The sequence below is a fragment of the Esox lucius genome, chromosome 5, assembly GCF_011004845.1.
Source record: "Esox lucius isolate fEsoLuc1 chromosome 5, fEsoLuc1.pri, whole genome shotgun sequence".
Taxonomy (NCBI): Eukaryota; Metazoa; Chordata; class Actinopteri; order Esociformes; family Esocidae; genus Esox; species Esox lucius.
In genome coordinates this window covers 20,972,176-20,994,488 of record NC_047573.1, presented here as the reverse complement: position 1 = coordinate 20,994,488, position 22,313 = coordinate 20,972,176, and the positions used below count along the sequence as shown (strand labels likewise).

The following is a 22,313-nucleotide window of genomic DNA, read 5'->3' as shown; positions in this document are numbered from 1 at the left end:
TATGAAATGTGCAAAGGCTAAAACTGTTTTGAGTGGATCTTCAGCCATATCAGAACCAACATGTTGTAAGGTTAAACTACTAACTCTCAGCAATACTGTGGCAACATTGAACAACCTATGACATTTCAATGTAAATTAGCCTATATGCCTATCGTATATCAGGAAAATCAAAGCAGTGGCCTTGCCTTTTTTTATCTTGTAAGCTAGTCTCAAGGTTAAATCCTTACTGGGAACAATGACAAAGTTGCCATCCTGCCTCAGATTGTAAAAAGCTGAGGAATGGGCCCGGGAAATGTTCATTAGTAGACAGCACTATGAATTAAATATCTGTGATATCAAAATGATATACAATAGGTTCCGTATTTTCAGTATATACAGTTTACAGAATTCAGTTACCTTTGTTCTTTTAGGAATTTAGCAGATGCTCTTACACAGAACAACATGAAGGAGCAATAAGGTTAAAGTGCCCTGCTCAAAGGCACAATGACAGATTTTTTTATCTTGTCAGATCAGGATTTGAACCAGTGTACACTCAGACCACTAGGTTATCTCCTGCCCTAAATCTGTGATGTTTATAAACAACAAAGGAAAACAAGTTTGTTGTAGTTCCAATGGCCTACGACAGCTGGACTAAGCTAATGAGACATAAATTATTCTCTTCAAGAATCACTGGCAACATACTGTATATATTCGTTTATCAGTCCAAAAAAATAGATGTGTCAAGCATTCCAGTTCTAACCCCATGGAACCTATGATATCACTAAAAGACAATAGAAACAGGAAGAAGGGAAATGAACTGTCCTTGGAATCTAAAAATGTCATCAAACACTCAAAGCCAGGATGTTGTTCTGAAATCTGGGAGTTTTTTTCTTCTGCGAGTCGGTGATTAGAGAGGCTAGCATCTATAGGTCAGGTCAGACCCTGGGGTAGTGCACTCAAAAAAGTGGGTGGGTGGGTCGACAATGTCTATAAACATTTTTGTCATCCATTTCTGGACTAACATCTACCTTGGGATATGATTCCAGCTGAAGAGAAAGTGTAACAGACAAAGGGAGGTGGAGGTGCAAATGATTAATGGCCAATGTATGTTGCGTGTGTTATGTCACTATGGTACATTTAGCATAATGAATACAGTACATTAGAGCAGGCCTAGTGTTTCCCTCATTTACCTCAAAGACGTGGGTGTTGTACAATACTTCTGCAAATCCCCTGTAGTTAGGATTAGGGTTACTGTAGAAATGTTTTTGGAAACAATGTGTCAAAATAAACACACCAACAGACTTTGTCCTTTTAAACAAATAGACCCTCCAAAAACACCAGCTCTCAACAACAGCTGCCCACGAGGGACCGGCCCATCAACAACACAGTATCCTCGTTGAGACAGACGTTCCAAACAATCAAACCAACTAAAGAAGGATCGTTGTTCGTCCATGTTTAAAAGTTGGAAGTGTTTTGAGGAAAGACACTATTCACACAAAATGGATGACTCTGGGTAATTCAATACCACACTGAACAAAACGGTACTTGTTGCATTTAAACTGGGGGAGACCTTGAGACTCCTAGCTGTATATTAACAATGATAGCTCTCAGTTGAGCTGCCTGCAGACATGCCTGACCCCTGCTGGGATAAATTGAGCTGCTGCCCACTTAGGCAAACTGGCTACCTCAAATGTTATTTACTGTTATTTATCCCACAGGAGAATGACTCCTCTGGATCTGAAGGGGCCTGAGGCCTAGCGCTCAACACCTGTGTCAAACAGTGATGCGGTCGCCCTGAATGGTCTTCTTGTACAGGCTCAGGAAAAACTGCACATTTCCCTTAAACTTGACTGAATGCTCTGGAGGGGGTCCACAGAGGCCCAGTGAGCCGGAATGTCCGCTGCCAACATCTTAAAAATGTCTCACACTACACGTATTCATGAGCTGATCCAGCCTGCATATGCCTAGGAATTCATATTCTAACGATACAATGACTTAAAGACACTTCTAAAGTAGTGGTGTTATTTTGTGGAAAAATGCTTGGATAAGAAACTTGTCAGAGAAGTTCATCCCTTCTGAGCCATGAACTGTAACGATTTAGAAAGAATTCTGATAGGATTGAACTGTGAAGGTATATAGTGAGATGATGTCACTTCAATCCAAGTACCTCCCAGTCACAAACGTCATCACCAAACACTGTCTGCTTAGTCATTTTATCTGGATTTGATGTCAAACTGACAGAAAAATAAGTTATCAACAGAAATACTTAACTGTGAAATATAAATAGGCACACAATAATGTTTTGGCCATGCTATTAAGACCGGTAGATTTGCATCATAGATGTTCTTTCTGACAAACTAGGAGTACAGTAAACTCTAGCACTCGTGCATGTATTCTACAATACATCTCCATTTTGAATCAATGCCTACAGTATGTCCATTAAATTGGCACAGAGTCACATTACCAGCAAGAAAATGAACAAACAAAGAAACAGTCCCTCCTACTGCTCTGAAAGACCCAAGTTGAATGCCTTCTTTCAGGCGGCAATGCCCCCACAGTCCTTCATGGTACACAGAGTTTCCCATTGTTCCCCCCTCACATCAATATTGAGGGACGGACAGCCTGGGAGGCAGTGGATAGGGAGCAGTGAGAACTAAGTCGTGGAGGAAGATAGAAAGGGCTTGGGACTTGGCTCTTTTTGATCACTCCAGCAGACACTTAACACACACAAAAGGAGCTGGGATCACTTGGCATGTCTGTTCTGGGTCACCGGCAGCCTCCTGAACCCTGACGGGAACACCGACACTAATGAAACAGGAAGATGTCATGCTAGCTGTTCTGCAAACCGCTGGCCTATGTGGATTTTCGTCGGAGGGCCGTGGCTTTGAGCCGGGTGACGCTGGCTGGTAAATGTTTGATGGTTGGGGGCACTGGGGACCAAGGACAACATGATAAATTGCCCTCTTGCAACGGACAGTGTGTATTAAGTTGAACACTGGTCACTGCCCAAAAACAAAAATGCAAACGGTCGCCTCATCAGAGATGTGAATACGAACCTGGGCTGCCGCAGCTGTCAGCCTGCTGATCCACAAGTCAGTTGTTTCATTGGTGGTCCCATTGAGATCCTTCTTTAGAATGGAGGTTTTGCAGTGTGAAAAGGACCTGCACATTCCTTTCACATGGGAGCCATTTTATTATGACTTACGTAATGGAATCCAAGTATGTGCTGTCAGTGAGGCAGGACAGTGCATGGAAATAGTTTTGCCATTAGGACGCTCTTCAACTTGATGCATTAGAAGGCAATGAACTCGATAGCGATAGAAAGATTAAAGATGGGCAAGCGCATAATACTGTAAATGTGCTGGCTTTAAACAAGCAACATGTGCATTGTATAACAATCCATTCATACTATTTAGCGTATGCATACATTTTCACACTGGCACCCCATGGGCATCAAACCTACAACCCTGGCATTGCAAGTGCCATGGCCTACCAACTAAGTTACAATAGATCCTCAATACAACCAGCCGTTTTCTCATAATCAGATGTGCTGATTTTTAACAAGAATAGGCTTGGATTCTTGATCAGTGAGCATCTAATTTTGGTATAGTCCTCTTCAGGGGTTGCCTCGCTGAGGTTAGAGGGGCCCCTGACCCCGCAACCCACCATCAAACCTCCATGGGAAGAAAAAAAACACTAAAGACCTGACCGCTAGGGAGTTGACCGCCCACAGATGACCAAAACCATTTCTAATCCCTTCTGGCTGAGCGGGCCATATTTACCACGCATAACAACTTCACAGCAACACTGGTAGAGCTCCTATACATTTTGTGCAACATGTAACTTGGCCCGCTGGAGGAGGTTCTTAAAGCATTCCTTCAGAGTGATAAACGGTCTGATCCAAGCCAGTGCTGCTCTGCAGCTGAGACTACATAGTCCTCGCCTCCACTTCCACGAGCACCTGTTGAAGAGCGCCACACTGTAGAACGCACTGGGCTTTCAGATTTCATTAAGCCTGTATGAGGGGGAGTGAGGCTGGACAAACAGGCCCGGTGTGCTGTAATTAGAACCCGACAACGGAAACGTTGAGGTCGCGTTAGGGGAGCGCCTGCTGGAGTCAACGAAACGTGAAGGGGAGATGGAAAAAGTAGACAGTTGACAACAGAGGTGAAAGGATTAGAGGGTCTTCAGCGTCACAGGTTCATTTAACTGAACAACCAGTCTGTCTTAATTTCCCTCCGTTCGTGGCCAATCGCCTTCTTCCGTCAGTATGACTCATGTTCAACGCTCTCATTACCAGAATGAGTGTAAGGGGCGGGACGGTTTGCCTCTCTTAGGATGTTTGCTGCTAGGGTCACCACTAGCAGTTCCAGCAAAGAGAAGAAACGTTCAGTCAAGGCTATTTTATAAAGCCCTATTTACATCAGCATTAGTCAAAAAGTGCTACAGATTCCCAGCCTGAAAGACCAAAGAGCAGTTATTAAGGTGTTGAAACACAGGCGCTCCATTTTCCTGTGTTTGGATAAGTTTGAAGTCATCAACATTTCAAAATTAGTTTGAGCTGTTTTCTTGCTTTTTTTTTAAAAACAAAAACAATTATACAGTTTTCTTCCCCCCTTAGGCGTTCCTCGTCCTTTTTCTAATCAAGGAGATGGGGCTGGTGTATTGAAGAAAGTGCCTCAAGCAGAGATGGCGTGACGACTGAACGGCTGACATTTTGAAGAGAGGAGCTGTTGTTCTTTCAACCTACAATCCGTCGGGAGAACAAATCCCCAGTCGTGTTCTGTTGGAATGTACGTCCCACTTATCGGGCTGAGTGCGTAGGCCTGGGAGAGCAGTGAGGGATGGGAGTAGAGGGTGTGGCAGGGGTGTGTGGTGTATACAGATAAGATACAGTATGTGGAAATGAAAACATCAGACAGATCTGTTGTGGACGTGCTTGGCAGATTACGTCATGTTCCAGGCTTGGCCCATTCTCTGAATCTTGTTCCAAAACACATAAAACTGAAACAGGGGGATAGCGACAGGGGCTTAATGATGGGGTTATAAACAATGTCTCATAAATCATAAACATGTTCAAAAGGTGTCTGATGGTAGATGAAAACACATTATAATAGTGAATTTAAAGCTTTCATGTGCTCCATTGATGTTGGATAGAGTAAAGCCCCAGCGTATGAATTTATGCTTTTATGCCCCGGGAGTGACTTGTGATTTATGACTTTGATTTTCATTGATGAAACTGAAGCCTTTTTCTTTGGAAACAATTCCAAGACTTGGTGGCATGATGTGTCCTCATACAAAACATTGTGTGATGAATTTATGTGTAACCACGATGTAACAATGTCACTCGATAACACTGATCATGATACAAACTTGGGCCCAGAGCGAGTTGTGGATGAATACGGATATTCACTGATATTAAGAATATTCAACTTGTGAAGTTTGCCTTGTTCTTTTAACCTCCCTTTGGCAAACAGACAGAACATTGCGCAACCAATTCCAAAATATAATCAAAGACATCTTTGTTATAACAAAATGTTTTTTGTTTTTTTTTATTACTGAGATACAGATGCTTTTAAAAACATTCAAATTCAACTTATCCTCCCTCTTTCAAGCTTAAACCCGTTTGACTAATGCCCGACGTGTGAGACACCCAGAGTCTGAGCAGAGTTCTGTCTAATGCACATCGGTGATAAGCATATCTCTCCCTCAACAAGATGGAGTGTAAACTTTCCTTTGTTCAGTCACTCACATGCTGTGTGACAAAGCAGTGCACTTTGCTCTTTCCGTGCAAACATTTGAATGGTGTGAGGGCATCTCTGAAAATGCATTTTAATGTTGTTGGCTGCTCCATAAAACTGTACAACAAGTCCTGTGTAGAACATGTGATATCAACCCCTTGACTATTCATTATAATCATCACAACACAGTGAGATTCTCTATACCAGATTTAGTGTGGGTTAGCGGAGTCTAACGTGTGTTAAAGTTACATTAAACGAACGGGCAAAAGAGACCAGGCAGCAGGTTTCTCACCCCGCAGGTCATAATGGATCAATGATTGTAATACCAGTGGAGGGTGAACAAGGGGATCTGAAAAGTAATAAACATATATCTAATAAGTTTTGACCTAATAAATATAGACACATTTACAATAGACACTCAAAAAAAAAGCAGCTATAAAAATAGGGAATGTTAGGCATTCTCCAGAATGCTTCTTTTTCATTTTCTGTATTTGTGTCCTAAGCGATCATTCCCTCCATTGCATTCGCCCAGAACCCCCAACCGTGGCCCCACAGCAGTTCTGCTGGTTATGTCAGTGTTCTATCTCTGCAGATAACAGCTGCCGGCAGCTCCCTTCCCACCACAATGTGCCGGGCAAAGTCACGGAAATAGAGAAACAGGGTCCAGCCCATGGAAAACAATGTTTTTTTTAATGCTTTTTTTGTAGATCAGTGTATCAGGGGTCAGGAATGGAGAAATGAAATCATGGTTGAGAGGTCAAAATTCCAGGAAATTTCTCTGTGATTTCGTAATTATTTACATAAAAATATCATAATAGGTTGAGATTTGAATTATAATTTTTTGACACCATATATTATTGTGCTTAAGTAATCCATCGATTATTATTATTTAAGTTTCTTCCTAATGTTATTGGAAAGTCCCAGTGTCAGATTTGCTCCTTGAGATGTTGATGTTTGATCACAAAATACCATCTGGTGTGCTCAAATAAAACTAAGATAGAAACCAAAACATACATGTCAAAGCACCACCAGGAAGTATTGCTTTGCATAGTGGAATACTTCCTGGTAATGCTTTGACATTTCTAACAGGTGGACTGTCGGTAACTGCGAGTGTACTTCCATAGGAGCAGGACAGGAAGTAACAGCAGGAAATGTCCATCTATCCATCTATGCTGAAAAAAATGCATGCAATCTGTGCTGTGTAAAATCCATTCCACTGCATGAGCAACAACAGGCAGAACATTGTACATTACCATCACAGCATTGGACAGCCGTAATGATGATACGCATGGGTTCATCAATCAGTATGTTAAGGTCAGACATGGGTTCATGGGTTCCGCTAAATTCTTGTTTCTATGTTCCTTTTCGAAACCTGGGGGCCAATATAGTTCAAACTGTAAAATCAAGTCACATAGTCCCTGTATGTCTTTTTCTTCAGCACAAGATCAGTCACTAAATAACAGGGTCTTCATATCCCCACTGACAGTCTACTGAAGACTTACTGGCTTAAAGTATTAGTCAATAAGAACATTAGGGGCAACTGATCGTAAACCACTTGCTGGCCATAAGGGGCAACAGGATCAGATATATTTTAAGACAAAAACAGAAGTCTCAGTCAGTATTATATTGTGTAATTAGTCCAGTTTCCTATTGCATTTCATAACACGTTTTTTTTTTTTTTACTAAACTCTCTCATTTAAAACATGTAGCATATGCTGTTATTGTGATCAGACTAGAAGGTGCAATAGGGGTTAAATGCCTTGCTCAAGGGCACCACAGCATATCTTTAATCTCCATCAAACTTTTTCATTACAGGCCCAACACTTGAGCCACTGGGCAATCTCCTGTTATTCAACTCATGATGGAAGAGGCATCGACATCGTGGTGATGACTTATTTTTCAGACTATTTTCTTTTCGTGTGTTTGTTGCAGTGCTTACTTATTGTGAGGATGCTGTTATTAACTGGACCACCCTGTTGTTTCAAACATGTCTCTCAGCAGGGAATACAAACCTGTTGTGTAGGGATTACCCCTTCACACTAATGTCCTAACTATTTTCTTTTATTATGAATACAGCTCCGGAAAAAATTAAGAGACCACTTCACCTTTTTCTTTCCTTTCTAAAAACTTTCCTTTGCGACTTTTTTGGAAAGGAAAGAAAAAGGTGCATCGGTCTCAACATTATTTCCGGAGCTGTATGTGACAATACATATATCCTCGGCTGTAGTTCTAGTTTCCTGCTGTAGCATACTGGGTCAACAATCAGCATCTGTATGAAGATACAGGAAGAAAACCTAGATGATTCACCTCTTCCTACTAACAACCTTGCCTGTTTTCCCATTTGTGTCAGCTCACAGTCTGAAAACAAGACAAAGGTTCTGGCTTAATGCCATGACTCTGTCCGAGGCCAAGTCGGCTGGTTCCATCTGTTTTCTAGGCCACAACTTAATAAAAAAACCCTGGGGGGGAGGCCGTTTTTTCACTTTCTCCCCCTCTCTCAATATCATTTTCTGGTCTCTCTTTCCCAGTAGAACTTTCTAGATGTGTGTTCAGGAATTGCGCAGCAATCTCATGTCAAAAGGTGCATACGTTTGAAACCTAACCTAGCTCTTATGGGGAGTATATGAATGTATAGAAGGTCCTGCTATGTTATTAAACCTGTGACAAAGGAGAGGTTATATAACACAAAGTACAGTAGAGCAATAGCAACACCATAGAAATGTCGGTATACTATTAAAAAAGGTGTGGACGCTGTCCAACTTTTCCCCCTACACAGATGAGAAGTAAACAACCTCTAGTCAATGTAATCATCCCATCCAAGACAACATTTGAGTTTCCCACAGATGGGAATGGGAAAGAGCTTAGTGGGAAAAATATATTCAAATTAATCTTTGCCAAACACACACGCACCATTATTATGAGCCCTGGAAGTTTTAATAACTGTTTCCTTTAAAAAATTATATAGATATCTTGTTGGCAAACTGTGAAGGCCAGCTGATTTGGTAAATGTTGTACTTAAGAGGATATAACTCTCTTTCTCTCTCTGTCTCTCTCTCACTGCCTCATTTTCTTTTTTCATTTACCTTTATTTACACAGGGAAATCAACTGAGTCCAAGGTCTCTTTTACAGTCCTGTATTATAACAATAAAAACACATTCAAAATGGTAATAACTCATACAGTACATTAAGAAAAAACATTATTAAAAACCATAATTATAATTGACAGTAATATGATAATTTATGAGAAATGTAAAATTATCTGTGGGCGCTGAAACATTTAACTTAAGATCACTCTGAATGGGATTCCATGAGTGTGGGTCAAGATTTAGCAGTTTTACCCAGTTCAGAATTAGACCCGCGGTACCTCTATCACTCTCTCTCTCTTTCTCAGTCTATGTCTAGATACTTTCACCTTTGCTCACAGTCATTCAAAAGAGGTAGTGGTTACGTTGAGCACTAGTCATCACAGAGTAATATGACGGACCACCATGTCAGCTTAACCAGAACAGCTTCATTAGCAAGCTTGACGTCAACATGACATTAACGAACAAGGCCACTTGAAGATTAACAACGGCCACATATTATGTCCTCACAACCAGGGGTTTGTTTGTCTAGTCATAACAGATTTTTGATGACTGATATAATACATGATGATCCAAGCATTGGGAGTTTGTTCTGGGTAACATGGCATGTGGCAGGGGCTTGATGTTGTGATAGCTGTAATTGCCTTTTGCTAAGATGAAGCAATCCGCCTGCTGCAAACAACATGATATGTTTTCCCTTTTGAAAAAATGAAAACATGGATGGCGCTTGTAATAGTTTACTATCTTTCGGTAAATCTAAGCTGTAACATAACAATCTCTTATTTTGCTTAAAGGCATACCAAGCTTTCGAAACAAGACAGATGTAAAGTTTGATCAACACCACAGTGAACCTCCTTATATCCTCCTTATAACACTCTCTTGAGAGCTATTCACTTTGCTTACTTTCTCAAGCCACAACAATGCAACGTGTATGAGTAAATGTTATACATTTAAATATTATAAACACAATATTATTAATAATATATATTATTGCAAGTCTACTTTTGACAGTAATAGCCTCAGTTTTGTAGAAAATATTTTGCAGTTAACCTTCTACTTAAAACTGTGTGGCTTATTGACTGTTGCAAGGAAGAGTCAGGCACAGTGAACTCATGCAGGAAAGGCAAATGCTAAGCCCTTTAAATGGATACTATCACACACAATTGAAAAGCCTGGACCCAATTATGTTGGTGGTTGTTAAAAGAAATGGCGGTTGTCCAAGGCCATTAACTGTTGCCAGTCAACCTAGGCCACTTCTTTTGACCTGTTAGCACAGAAACGCCCACAAACACCCATACAGGCACAAACACACGTTACATGAATCAAAACAAATGAAATAACCAATAAAACATGTCCTCCGAATGTTCAAAGACGGCGTGCACACGCTCAGACCAATAACATTCGTTCTTCCTTGGATATTGGTTCCAACAGTGGTTGAATAACTTCATATGACTGGTCGAGGCTTGACAGTGCCAGGAACCGCGATGCTGTGTGCGGTCGTCCTTTTGGTCTCAGTCTCCGTGAGTGTCACTCTGCCCGTGCTGCCCATTGCACTTTACAGAGCACAGAACACATTCATCCTGTAGCATTGAGAGGGAGAAAAGGAGCAGTTGGTGATTTTCCGACAGCACGCCTGCTCTCCACACACATACTGGGTTTTCCGATGCAATATATATATGGGAACAGTAAGCAATAAAGTACACAACAACCTTTAGACAAGATCCAGCCTATTTGCTGCAGACGAGGATGTGGTATGCCCAGTGAGGTGGGGATTTATACAGTGGAATTACGTTCGTTTTTTTAATGTCACGCACACAAGCTAATGCATGCTGGAAACAGCACAGCAACCCTACCGGCCTCTGGAGCTGAACAGGGTCGGTTCTGGTGTTGGAGGACTAACCACTTCAAACCCCTGAAAAAGGTCTTGTCACCGCTGCAACTGAGAAGGTGTTGTCATTCAACTGACCTGGTACAACAACTGTCAAATATAATACAATTATAATGTGAAAGAAGATATTTTTCCTTTATTAGCAGAAAATCTATGACTTGGTATGTGGCACATTAAGCTACTTTCGCCTTCTAATCAGTGTACAAAAAAATACAACAGAAAACCTGGGCAAATGAGCTTACCAAATCGCCCAGAGGCACAGTAATTCCCCTCATAGGTATTTGGATACTCTATAATTAGTGCCAAGACCAAATGATGGAAACAGTCTTTATATTCAGCACCTACTGTATAGAGAGCAGGTAGTCTAGTCCATACAACTCTTACTCTCTTACTTTGGGATTACACACAGAGCATCTTTCCAATCCAACATTTGCAGTTGAATTAGGGACAGCAACACACAACCTGTTTTGCGGTTACTCCAACCACTATTTACTTTAATACCCAAAACACAACATGTCAGATCCAATAGCTATGAAACTGTTTTGCATCCCAGAGAAGACCTCATCTAAGCACATTGTTGCCACAACCCAAATATATAGGATCCTTTATTTATCATCAAGCTAATAGTCCTGGAGTAGTAGGAAAGGTGAATTATGATGTTTATTGCGATAAATGGTTTTACTAGGCCAAATCAGGTCCAGGGGTAACACTACTGACTACATATACATACAGTTAAGCCCAAAAGTATTCATACCCATGCCAAATTTTTTGCCATCGTTTTTTAAAAACAGAAATGGTTACGTTATTCATTTGTATCTCCTGCACAATGTTTTACCATGTTTTGTCACTTGTTAATGTCATTTTCAGACAGAATAAACGTATTGGTTAAACAAAAATTCACTATGACTCAAAATTTGGCATGGGTCTGAATACTTCTGGGCTTAACTGTATGCGTCTCCCAGCAGGAGACCAGGGTTCGCGACCCGTGTCTATCCCATCTCTCCACTTGTCTCCTCTTTACCTGTCTTCCTATGTTACGTTCATGGACATTCCATAATATTGTTTACAAAAATAAGAAGAGAATTTTGGAATATGTTTGGGTATGACTGTTGGGTTTGATTTATAAACTTAAAGAGACAATAGGAATATTTAATAATTCAGAAGTTCAAAAATATATGGAGAAACTGAATAATGCTCCTTTAAAGACTTGAGGAGTCTTACCTCTTGCATATATTTTAACCAGAGGCTTCTGACTGGCTCACGAGATTTGACATTGTCCTAGTTTCACCCATTTTCTGTGCATGCATTGTATTCAAAGCAGTTCTTGCGGGATTCAGACTTGGTCATTGTTGCCTTTCTCTGTTAGCGGACACAGAAATAAGTGGACCATCATTTTCTACAAGTGACAACTTGGGCAGCAGCCCAGAAAACAAACTTTTCAACATCCTTCCAGACTTGAGCCTCTTAGAAATCGCAGCTTTACTTGATCTGCCAAGTCCCTCCTGGGTTGTGCATACAGCTCCATGCACCACGTTTGCAACTCTGGGATACCGTTTGGCTTTTCTGCAGCTGTGTTCTGCATCTAAACGAGCAAATATATCAGGCCACCTCTATCTCCTCTTGTCCCTTTAGAAAAACCTACGTAACATGTCTTGCAGAGCCATCTTCATAGATCAGCGTGGGCATCTGGGTGCATAGGCCAAGACATGTTAGCTTTGCCAAGGTTCCCCATTTACGCCGTCTCAGTTAAGGCAATTATTTGTCATGAGGGTTTGTTTGGTTGGGTACAACACGTATCACTGCCGACACGCACGCTATCGCAATATGAAACAATCCCAGACAATTGGCTTGAAAATATCACTGTTATTAATAGGTGACAGCTGCAGGCTGAGAGAAAAGAGCAGCCAGCTCAACAGATAGTTTTAGTGACTACAACAGACATGAATTGGCATAATGGCTCATCGAGTTGTAAAGTGAGAGAATATTTCTTCAAAGGGGCCAGACTTGTACTGTTCTGATAGTAGAAATACAAGCATAAATGACCACACCACATCGTTTCCATTTTAATAGTGCCTGAGATATTCCCCATTTGAACTTTCTGGCTGGTCCATCTATCAGTTTGTATTGATGTGTAGTCTCCACGTATATTACACAATCACAGCACTACCCCCACCCTAAACCACCTCGGACTACTCCCGTTTTGTTCAGTAAGGGGAGGGGACAAGCTGTGTTATTGTTCAGTCTTGTAAACCCTAGAGGTAGGATTCTACACAGAGCCCCTTTAAAGATTTATTTGTTACCATTTTCTACTTTATTGATAGATAGTGGGAACGGTAGAGTGCTTATGTAGTAATGGGCCATCAAATCCTTATTATAGCAATGTACCAGAGACCGTGTCTTTGGCCGCTACAACCACCATTGGAATAAAATCATTTTTCTTAATATTCTGACCTTAAAATGAAGCTCTGTTTATTGCACAACTGGAATGTTGACCAGAACGTACATGCATTTGAATTATTTTAGTACAGTTAATATTATTACATTATACATTATCACATGAACTATTATACATAGTTGTTTAATCAAAGCAGCGTTCAGTTGTAATACCTAGGTTATTATAGGGATAACAAAATAAATGTGTTTCAGAGTATTAACCCCCCCCTCTCCACACCCCCCAATGTATAAACACATGCATGCATTCCAAATATTCTTTATTTTCAAAAGGTATTAAACTACAGGCAAACATTTATTGGTTCTATCAGGTCACTGAGCTGTAATTTTACCACTGCCACATCCCCACAGAATCCTGAATAGATATATTTGAACCTTCATAGCCAACCTGGAAACACAGAAGTTTAGAAGACCATGTGATGTGCACTGAGAAGGATTTGAAGAAATACATTGTTGTCAAACGCATTTGTACTTAACTTACAGCCCCTGCGTTACAGTAGAACTGAACGTCACTCAACGAATAACCCCCTGTTATTAACCACCAAAATGGCCACCTGTCCAAAGATGTGTGCACCACTGTCCACTAACACTTACAGCTCACCCGCGTATCACATCCGAAGACCCATACCATTCAAGCCCTTTAGTCATGTACAAATGCCAACCGTCTCGCTACATTTCGCATGTCAAAGTGTAAGTAGTATTTCATGATGAGGACACAAATCGCTGGCAGTACGTAAAGTAAGAATGTACTGTATTCATGGTGTACGTGTTCATAGACATCACACTGATCGTAACTACAAAATCGTTACTATGGTCCACTAAGAGGATCCAACAAAATATGAACATTTCCGTTCTCTGACGTCCACAGTAATTTACTTTCAGAGGCACATCCCACACTGACAAGTGACACATCCAGTTGATCTTGGCATTAGCATATTGGTAATTATACAGTTTCCTCCCAGGTTTACTTAATGCAACTGGAAGAACTTCACAAGGTTCAAAAACTGTTTCACTAAAAGAGGGGACAATTATAATTGTGAAATTGAAATAACGTCATCCCTACAGGCCTACCCTTACCAGAACTGACATCGGCAGACCCAGACATCACACAAGCCTCAATGATATGAATGCAATATAGGTACTGTTTTTAGGTAGTTCTTCCAAGATAGTGTTTTTAACTTTTGTCGGGACAGAACACTCTTTCAATGGTTATAGTTTTAGAAAGATATGACATCACTGGATAGATCATATTGATATTCATATTTATAACAGCTAAGGTACTTAAGAGTTAACAGGCAGTTAAGAGTTAACATTGACTCATTTACAGCCAGACCCCTATTATCTCTATATCAGGTCATTTTCTGCCCAGACATTTCAGCCTGTGATGTTTTTTCTGGAAGAAAAACATCACCCATTCCTTTCCCGATAGCCTGAACCTTCTGTGAATCTGGTAGCCTAGAATAGGAAAGGTTTTATTAATGACGATGTATTTTCTATTTAACTCGTAACTAATCAAAGCTCCGCTTTTATCATGATTCCAATGCACATAATCAGAACAAAAAGAGCAGTAAAACAGTAATTAGGCCCATTCCAAAAGAAATCATATATTCGCTATCATAATTGAAATCAAACACGATACCACAAAATAGAATCTTGGAAACCGTGTAGAATAACAGGATGGGCAAAACAAAGTGAAAACAACACTGATGCTGAGAACACATTAAACAGTGTTGTCCGGTACACAAACTAATCATATACAAATCATTATGCACTATAGTGCACAGGTCTGGTCGATGTGTAGCTCTCACTTGGACTAAGACGATATACATTGCTCTGTTTTTAAGTTAAATGTACATTCATACAGTAAACAATCAATAACAATAAGTATGTATATAATTCAAAGATCGCTGTAAAGACTTTGATAGGCTTATTATTGCATTGAAATGTTATGATGAAATTTTCTTTTTGGGAAACAATAATTATCACTCTTTGCTATAATATAATGCTTAACATTGTATTTCAAAACTTATGAAACAACCTAATATTATTAGTACATTTTTAAAATGGAGTTCTCTTGCATGGAAGAAGTTAAAATGACTGAATATATCAACACATTTTCTGAAATTGGCATGATTTACTGTCTCAACTGTACTAAACAACAGAAGTTGTCAAAAACACAAATGGGTAAAATGGGGACAGAAAATTATTGATAAATGAAAGAGTCATATGGGTTAACACACTGAATGTGAAACAAATTAAACTACTATAATAATCCTGAACAAATAACCCCACCAGACACATCCACTGACACAAATCAAAACAGTGGTCTCAACTGCATTTTAAACCAATAAGGAGCCCTTTAACTGCTACCATGGTGATGTGTATTTACGACTTCTTGGCTGATGTTATGGTCAAGTGAACCAAAGGTCAACAGGTCCAGGTACAGTTCCAGCACATATCTACACTGTGACCGGTGTGAGAGTTTAGACAGAACCCTTGTGTATATGTTTGTCTTAATGTAAACACCAGTTTACATTCACCAGTGGTACATTCTTTCTGGAAAACATTAGCAGGACTGTTGTTCAGTGTTTCGGAGTGATCTGTACACTAGACAACAAGCAAAATAAGACTCAAATATGGAATGAAAGGACATGCATGAAAACCATGAAAATGACAATCTCCTTGCAGTTTCTAATTATGGCACAGTGTTTTTATTTTACCATTGGCAACTAAATCAAAAGGACAATAAATCTGATGGTTGACTCAATGGTAAATACTAAACCAATATAAGTTTACATAAACTCACCATGGGAAAAGTGAGGGTAAACTAGCTCAATAAAACTAAATAAAAATATAACTAAATAAACCCTCCTGGTTTAGTCTTTCACGGCGGTCCATTGGAAGCTGTGTGTCCAGGTCAATTAATACATGGGAAAGTCAATGAGTAGTCTCATCACACCTCACTCAGATATTTCTCCACCGCAGCTCATAATGATGAAGCAAGAAAAAAAGGACATTGAGGTCTAACCAAGAAAAACTCAGACGCTCCAGACGTTTTCTCATGTTCCAGTCATGTCATTCTAAAGTCTTTCAACACCCCGACACAGAGGCTATAATTGGCAGCCATGTTGTGACAGTTGAGGACAGAAGCTAAGCCACACAACAGTACTTCTTCCAGCACGACTTTGAAAGCTTCTTCATCTTGTCCGGAGTTCGTTTTTTCAGCAGATGCTGTTGCTGAAAGTCAGTGTGCTGGATGCTGGCAACGATGGCTGTGTCAAACACCTCTTTCAGGTTCTTCTGGGTGAGCGAGGAGCACTCCATGTATGACACGGCCCTCATGTCCTCTGCACACTGCCGGGCCTCGCGAGGATCCACAGGCTTCTCTTTATACTTGGCCAGCTCGATCAGAACCTTGACGTCCTCCCGCAGGTCGGACTGGGTGCCCACCAGAACCACCGGAGTACGCGGGCAATGCCTGCGGATCTCCGGCACCCATTTCTCTGTGACGTTCTGAAAGGAGGAGGGGCTGACTACGCTGAAGCAGAGCAGGAAGATGTCGGCGTTGGTGTAGCAGAGCGGACGCAGCTTGTCAAACTCATCCTGCGGGAAGGAGAGGAAAGCGGGGTTCAGAAACACAACCAGATGACAGGCAGAATTGATACCCCTGCCTCATGACGAAGACTCTCTGTCAGGCAGGAGTACACAATCAGCGACCGTAGCCTGACCCCACAACACATCTTGTCAGTTTCTGCTACCGTGACAACGTGTCACAGTGTTCTGTTTACATGCTGTGGTGATTCTGATTAGGGACAGGACCTACAATTTAGCCTAAAGGTTGTTTTTTTCATTCTAATTTCAGTGACTGACAATGCGATTGTGTAGGGTGGTGTAAAAGGCACTATTTATTCCGCCCAACATATTTCATACAAGCATGAACGTTAGGTAGCTAAACAACTAAATAAGAGAACAGAGAGAGCCCATCGTTACATAGCTAGATTATGACTATAATGCAGATACAAATGTTGACAAGACAAAGCACGGTAGTCCCAAAATGAATGTGTGATGACAAGCACAAAGCTAAATCCTGTGAGACATTAAGTACGAAGACACGGTTTAGAAGGTAGAGAAGGAAATCATGATTCACAGTTGGCAGGGCTCTCGCGGACAATCTCTGTAAGCATAGGGACATATGATTCTCGCCAGCTAAACCTCCCCTGAACGGAGCGGTGACATCATTTACATCACGTTTAAGTGGCAGCTTAACATTGCAGGGATTTACAGTTGTAAGCATCCAGCCCATGGCCCAGTTGTGCTGTCACAAATATGGCTGTGTGTTTTTGCTAATGTGTCATTTAGTCTTTTCATCTGGCAAATGTGTTAAGCAACATTGAGATTACGCTTGCCTATCTCCAACACATCTAGTTCGGACTACTGCGATGCGAACCGGACAGAAGATAACACCGGCATCCCCCTGATAACACATGCATGATGTTGTTTACTGACAAAGCATGCATTCCACAGCTCATACTCCATCTCTCTCTCTTCTTCACCTGTTGTTCTAATACACCCCTCTTGTGTGCACTCAATTCTGTTTGATAGAGGTTTTAATAGTCTATGTCGCCATTTCAGTTAGAAGTCTCCAGATAATTTCAGATTGGCTGGGTGTTCATTAGCAGTGTCAGGAACCCAACACGGTCAAGAACATTGACAGTGAAGGACCCTCTAATTTGTATTCAGGCAGTCTGCTGCATTAGTAATGAAGTTAACATACCGTGGACACATGACACAGCTAGATTGAATTTTCGCCAGTTAAGCTACCCAATTGGTATATTTTGTATAGCTTAAATGGTTGGTACACAATCAAGGAAGCTTACATTTGTCTGTGAGCAGAGGATTACTTGTCCAAACCCAGCATGGGGTCGTTGGACCGTGGAGGAAGCCATGCTTTTAGCAGCACAATGACATTTGTTTAACATGTTTTATAGGCTAGAAATATGGACTTGTATCACTGGGGAATTTGGGTTCACTAACGGCTTTAAATTAGAGACATTTGTAGTTTTTGAGCATGATCAGCTCATTTCATGTCCTGCCATCACATAAAACATTTATTTTAGGTTTGTCAATTGACTGAATCATTACAAAACGTTACATGCATTGCTTTGGGGGTCATCAAAGTGCGACAAGCACAAATTTCTATCTTAGTTAGCAATGGTTTGTGCCTAGCAATTCTTACACCAATTCTATTTTTGCCCTGTCTCTTTCTTATTGTTGAATCATGAACAATGACCTTAGCTGAGGCTAGGGAGGCCTGCAGTTCCTTAGAAGTTGCCCTTGGTGTTTTTGTGACTTCCTGGATGAGTTGTTGCTGCATCCTTGGAGGAATTTCGGCAGGTCGACCACTCTTCGGGAATATTCACCACCATTAAAATGTTTCTCCATTTGGAGATAATGGCTCTGACTATGGTCTGCAGGAGTCCCAGAGTCGTGTATATGGCTTTGTTACACTTTCCAGACTAAAATATCTCAACAACTTATTTTTTCATCTCTTCTGGAACTTCTTTTGACCGTGGCTTTATTTGTTGCTTGTTGAGACCTTGTAGCCGGCTTCATTAATGGTGAGGTTCTAAGTAATTAATGTTTAGATTGAACAGGCCTGGCAGTAATCAAGCCTGAGTGTGTCTGCTCTAACTGAATCCAGTGATCAACTGAATTTGGTTAGTGTTCATTGTGTAACTAACGGGGCAATCACTGCCTCACACAGGGCCAATTGTTGTTGGTAACTTTTTTCCTTAAAAAAATGAAATTCATCTAATATTACATTTTGTATGAAGATCTGACACCATTCAGTGTGACAAGTATTCAGTAACAGAGGAAAACACGAAGGGGGCAAAAACATGTTCACCCCACTGGTGCACTAAAGATTCAGGTCACAGATGAATCATCTGACTGTCTTTATTAAATTCTCTGATACAGAACAACATTGATGGATCCTTTAATGAAGTCTTCCAGGTACGTTATGCAGCAAAACATCCCCAAAACTCCCACTATCACCACCGTGCTTTGATAAGAGGTCAATAGTATGGAATGCAGTGTTTGGTTTTCACCAAACATAACATGTCCATATAACAATATTCCTAGAGTCTTCACAAGTCTTTACGCCACTTTCAGATGTGTTTTGTTATGTCTGGTGAAAACCAATCATTGAATTTCATAGTATTTACTCCATATCAAAAGTAAAACATGGTGGTGATGCTAGCGTGACCTTTTGGGGATTTTTGTAATTAATCATTTTTTTCTCAGGAAATGTAGTGTATTCAGTTTCTTGTGAAAAACCTAGTCGACATGTCAGGGGTTTGTGTTGTCTCTGAATCAGAGTTTCCAAATCCTGGTCCTGGGGACCCAAAGGGGAGCATGTTTTTGCCCCAGCATTCACACAACTGATTTAAATGTTGCTCTACCACCTACACACTTGATTGACGTAATCAACCTATCAAGTCTTCTATTTGGATCAGGTGTGTGAGTGCTACGGCAATTGGATTGGACTGCTCTAAATAACTTTGATATGTTGCATGTGCTTTTCTCTCTGCACATATTTATTTTTGAAACATTATTTTTCTAATATTTATGAAAGAAACTTTTTAAAGTTGTAGTATGTCCAATTTGGATCATAATTACTGATTTGTCTGCTAGGACTCAAGGAAAATGTATGTTTTTTAAAAATGCATTTAATGTTTTGCAAAATAACACAGATTTGTGCGGATTGAAAAACATTATATCTTGTCCCAAAGATATTGCTTGTAAGCGATTGACACAACCATATATTGTTTAACTGGCTTAGCCATGAACTTACATCATGGTGGTTGGGGGCAGCTGAATAATACAGTACACTTTCACAGTTAATGTGGGCTGGCAAGAAAGTTAATTCATGCAATGCAAGCAAAAATGTCATCTTGATTATTTTTCAATATAGACCAAACCGAAATGTATGTTTAATAACTAATAGTAATAACTAAATCAATATTATATATCTATATATCTATATATATTGTTTGCATTGTCTTGTCAAAACAAAGTTCTAAACTTTTTTTTATAAGTTTGCTGTCTAATGTAAATCCAACTACTACAGAACTACTCTCTGCAAAGACACGAAGCAGAACCCTATGAACCCACAGAGCTCAGCCTCCAGCCAGGCACTGGCTCTCTGTGTCTAGACAAGAACTTCTCTGGATCTCGCTTGGCCTGCTTTCCAGGGCTGCTTTCCACTGTTGACTCTCTCCCCTGTGCTCTGCTTCTCAAAAACAGACCCATCGTGTGTTTCCTCTGACCAGCCCCAGCTGTGCTGAAAATTAAGCTGTTTCCTTTCCAGGCTCACATTCAGTTCATTATTATAAGGTTTCCTATCTGTTAGCCCCCCCCCCCCCTCCCGTTAGCCACCTCCCATATGGGGGAGACAGTTCATTTGAGTAACCTCATTTCTGATGCAGATTCAAGACTGCTCCAGCAGTTTTTTTGTCCAATCAACTTCGATCACTTCACCCCACACACTGGAATACCATTTGACCCCATTCTTAGTAGCTTAATGCATGGGGGTCAGAAAAGCTTAGTTAGATTTGAAGAAGCGCAAAAAGGCATTGCACAGCCTACTTGGGTTTTTTAAGCATATCATTCACACTTTAGTAGAGCTTTTATAAAACTGTCCTAGCGGGTTTTTGTTACAAACCTGGCCAGCTGTGTCACAAAGCTGCAGTTTCACTGGCTTGCCGTCAACTGCCACCACCGCTGGAAAAGTGAATGAAATAGCAGTTTGGAACAAATCAAGTACACATTTAATCAATAAAACACAATCACAAAGTAATTGTTAACGACAATGTAATGGAATACAGCCCAAGAATATTCTAACTTTTGCTTTTACCAATTAGCCAACTTAGTTCCTCTCACCAATAAATCCAATGACGCCAATGAGTTGGCAAAACATTTGAATCAAGTTGAAATGTTTTGGACAGTCTGATGAAGATTTCAAAATACAGGCTATGGTTACTCATTCACCTGAATTCACCTGTTCGTTAAATCAGGGATTTAAACTGTCTGGAGAAAGAAAATCACTTTTATAACTCAACACCTAACGTAAAGGCAAATATTTGATAAATTACCAGCAAAGTTATCAAAAGCAGTTGGGATATATTCAGTTGGATATCCATTTGTTGTGTAGCTGACAATCAAGCTTGTCTTCCCCACTGCCCCGTCACCGACAAGCACACATTTCACTTTGCGCTCTCCGCCACCAAACCGGCACTTGGATCCCGAGGACGACTCTCTGCTCCGAAACCTCCGAGGGGGAACCGGTGGTAACACCGCAGTCACTGCTACAGGTTTATATTCTCCATCGCCCTGGGGAGGCATCGCCTTGTGGTATCGCCAATACCGTCCACCAATTTAGCCTAATCCAAGTTTGGCAAAACCATTCGTTTCCCAGATTTGACATCAATGGGATTTCGACAAGACATGTACCTTTGCTTCTGTGGTGATTCCATTGCTAAACGAGTGTATTCTTAGCAGAAAAACGATGCTGGCACATTAATTTCAACCCCCCATTGTTCCTTGAGCAATAAATCCAACACTTTCATGTGTACGCCACTGATGATTTGAAGTTTCTTTTCTGTATCTCCACAGTTTTACTTCGCACTCCCCGCCCCTCTCGCCCGATGCCAGTAAAAAGAGGCTCAACCTCCTTGTGAGCAGCATGACATCATGAAACACCACTGAGGCAGAAAAAAGATTGCAACATTAACCCACAGAAATAAGCCGACCTCCGTAACGACCATAAATCTACTAGGCCTACTCTGTAAAAAATACAAGTTCATATTTTTTTTGCAATAGAATATAATAATAGTATAATAAAACGTTTATTAAACTATTTGAGTAGGGTTTATTTCTATTAAACATGTTAAATGTGTTGGACACAACTGTTACATTTCTATCCCTCTTCACGTGGCTCAGCTATCTATAAAGTCACTTACCGCAGATAAGACCGCTGACAAGTAGCACAAGCTTGCCTCCTAGTGGACATTAACAGGGCATATTGACGTGAAGGAAAAAAAGCATTTGTCCATTTTATGAAGTACCAATAAGTCCAATTTAATTGAGTTGCAAATAAAATAAAATAGCAT

General features: G+C 40.6%; 1 protein-coding gene across 1 annotated transcript; it reads right to left on the bottom strand.

Moving 5' to 3' along the window:
- Positions 1-13,139: 13,139 nt before the first annotated feature.
- On the bottom strand, positions 13,140-21,820 carry rhoua (ras homolog family member Ua). The gene is made up of 3 exons (XM_010888699.3): positions 21,297-21,820; positions 20,867-20,925; positions 13,140-16,746 (listed from the first exon to the last, which is right to left on the bottom strand). Exons 1-3 carry the CDS (start codon positions 21,544-21,546, stop codon positions 16,294-16,296), a joined length of 762 nt encoding a protein of 253 aa, XP_010887001.1. The 5' UTR covers positions 21,547-21,820; the 3' UTR covers positions 13,140-16,293.
- Between the last annotated feature and the right edge of the window lie 493 nt (positions 21,821-22,313).

What these genes read in the sequence shown, in the direction of transcription:
- rhoua (XM_010888699.3), bottom strand. Translation starts at nt 21,546, where the DNA reads ATGCCTCCCCAGGGCGATGGAGAATATAAACCTGTAGCAGTGACTGCG. An exon ending in TGCTTTTGATAACTTTGCTG is followed by an intron (nt 20,926 to 21,296) that starts GTAATTTATCAA and finishes TCACTTTTCCAG; the next exon opens with CGGTGGTGGCAGTTGACGGC. An exon ending in TTTGTGACACAGCTGGCCAG is followed by an intron (nt 16,747 to 20,866) that starts GTTTGTAACAAA and finishes TCCTTCCCGCAG; the next exon opens with GATGAGTTTGACAAGCTGCG.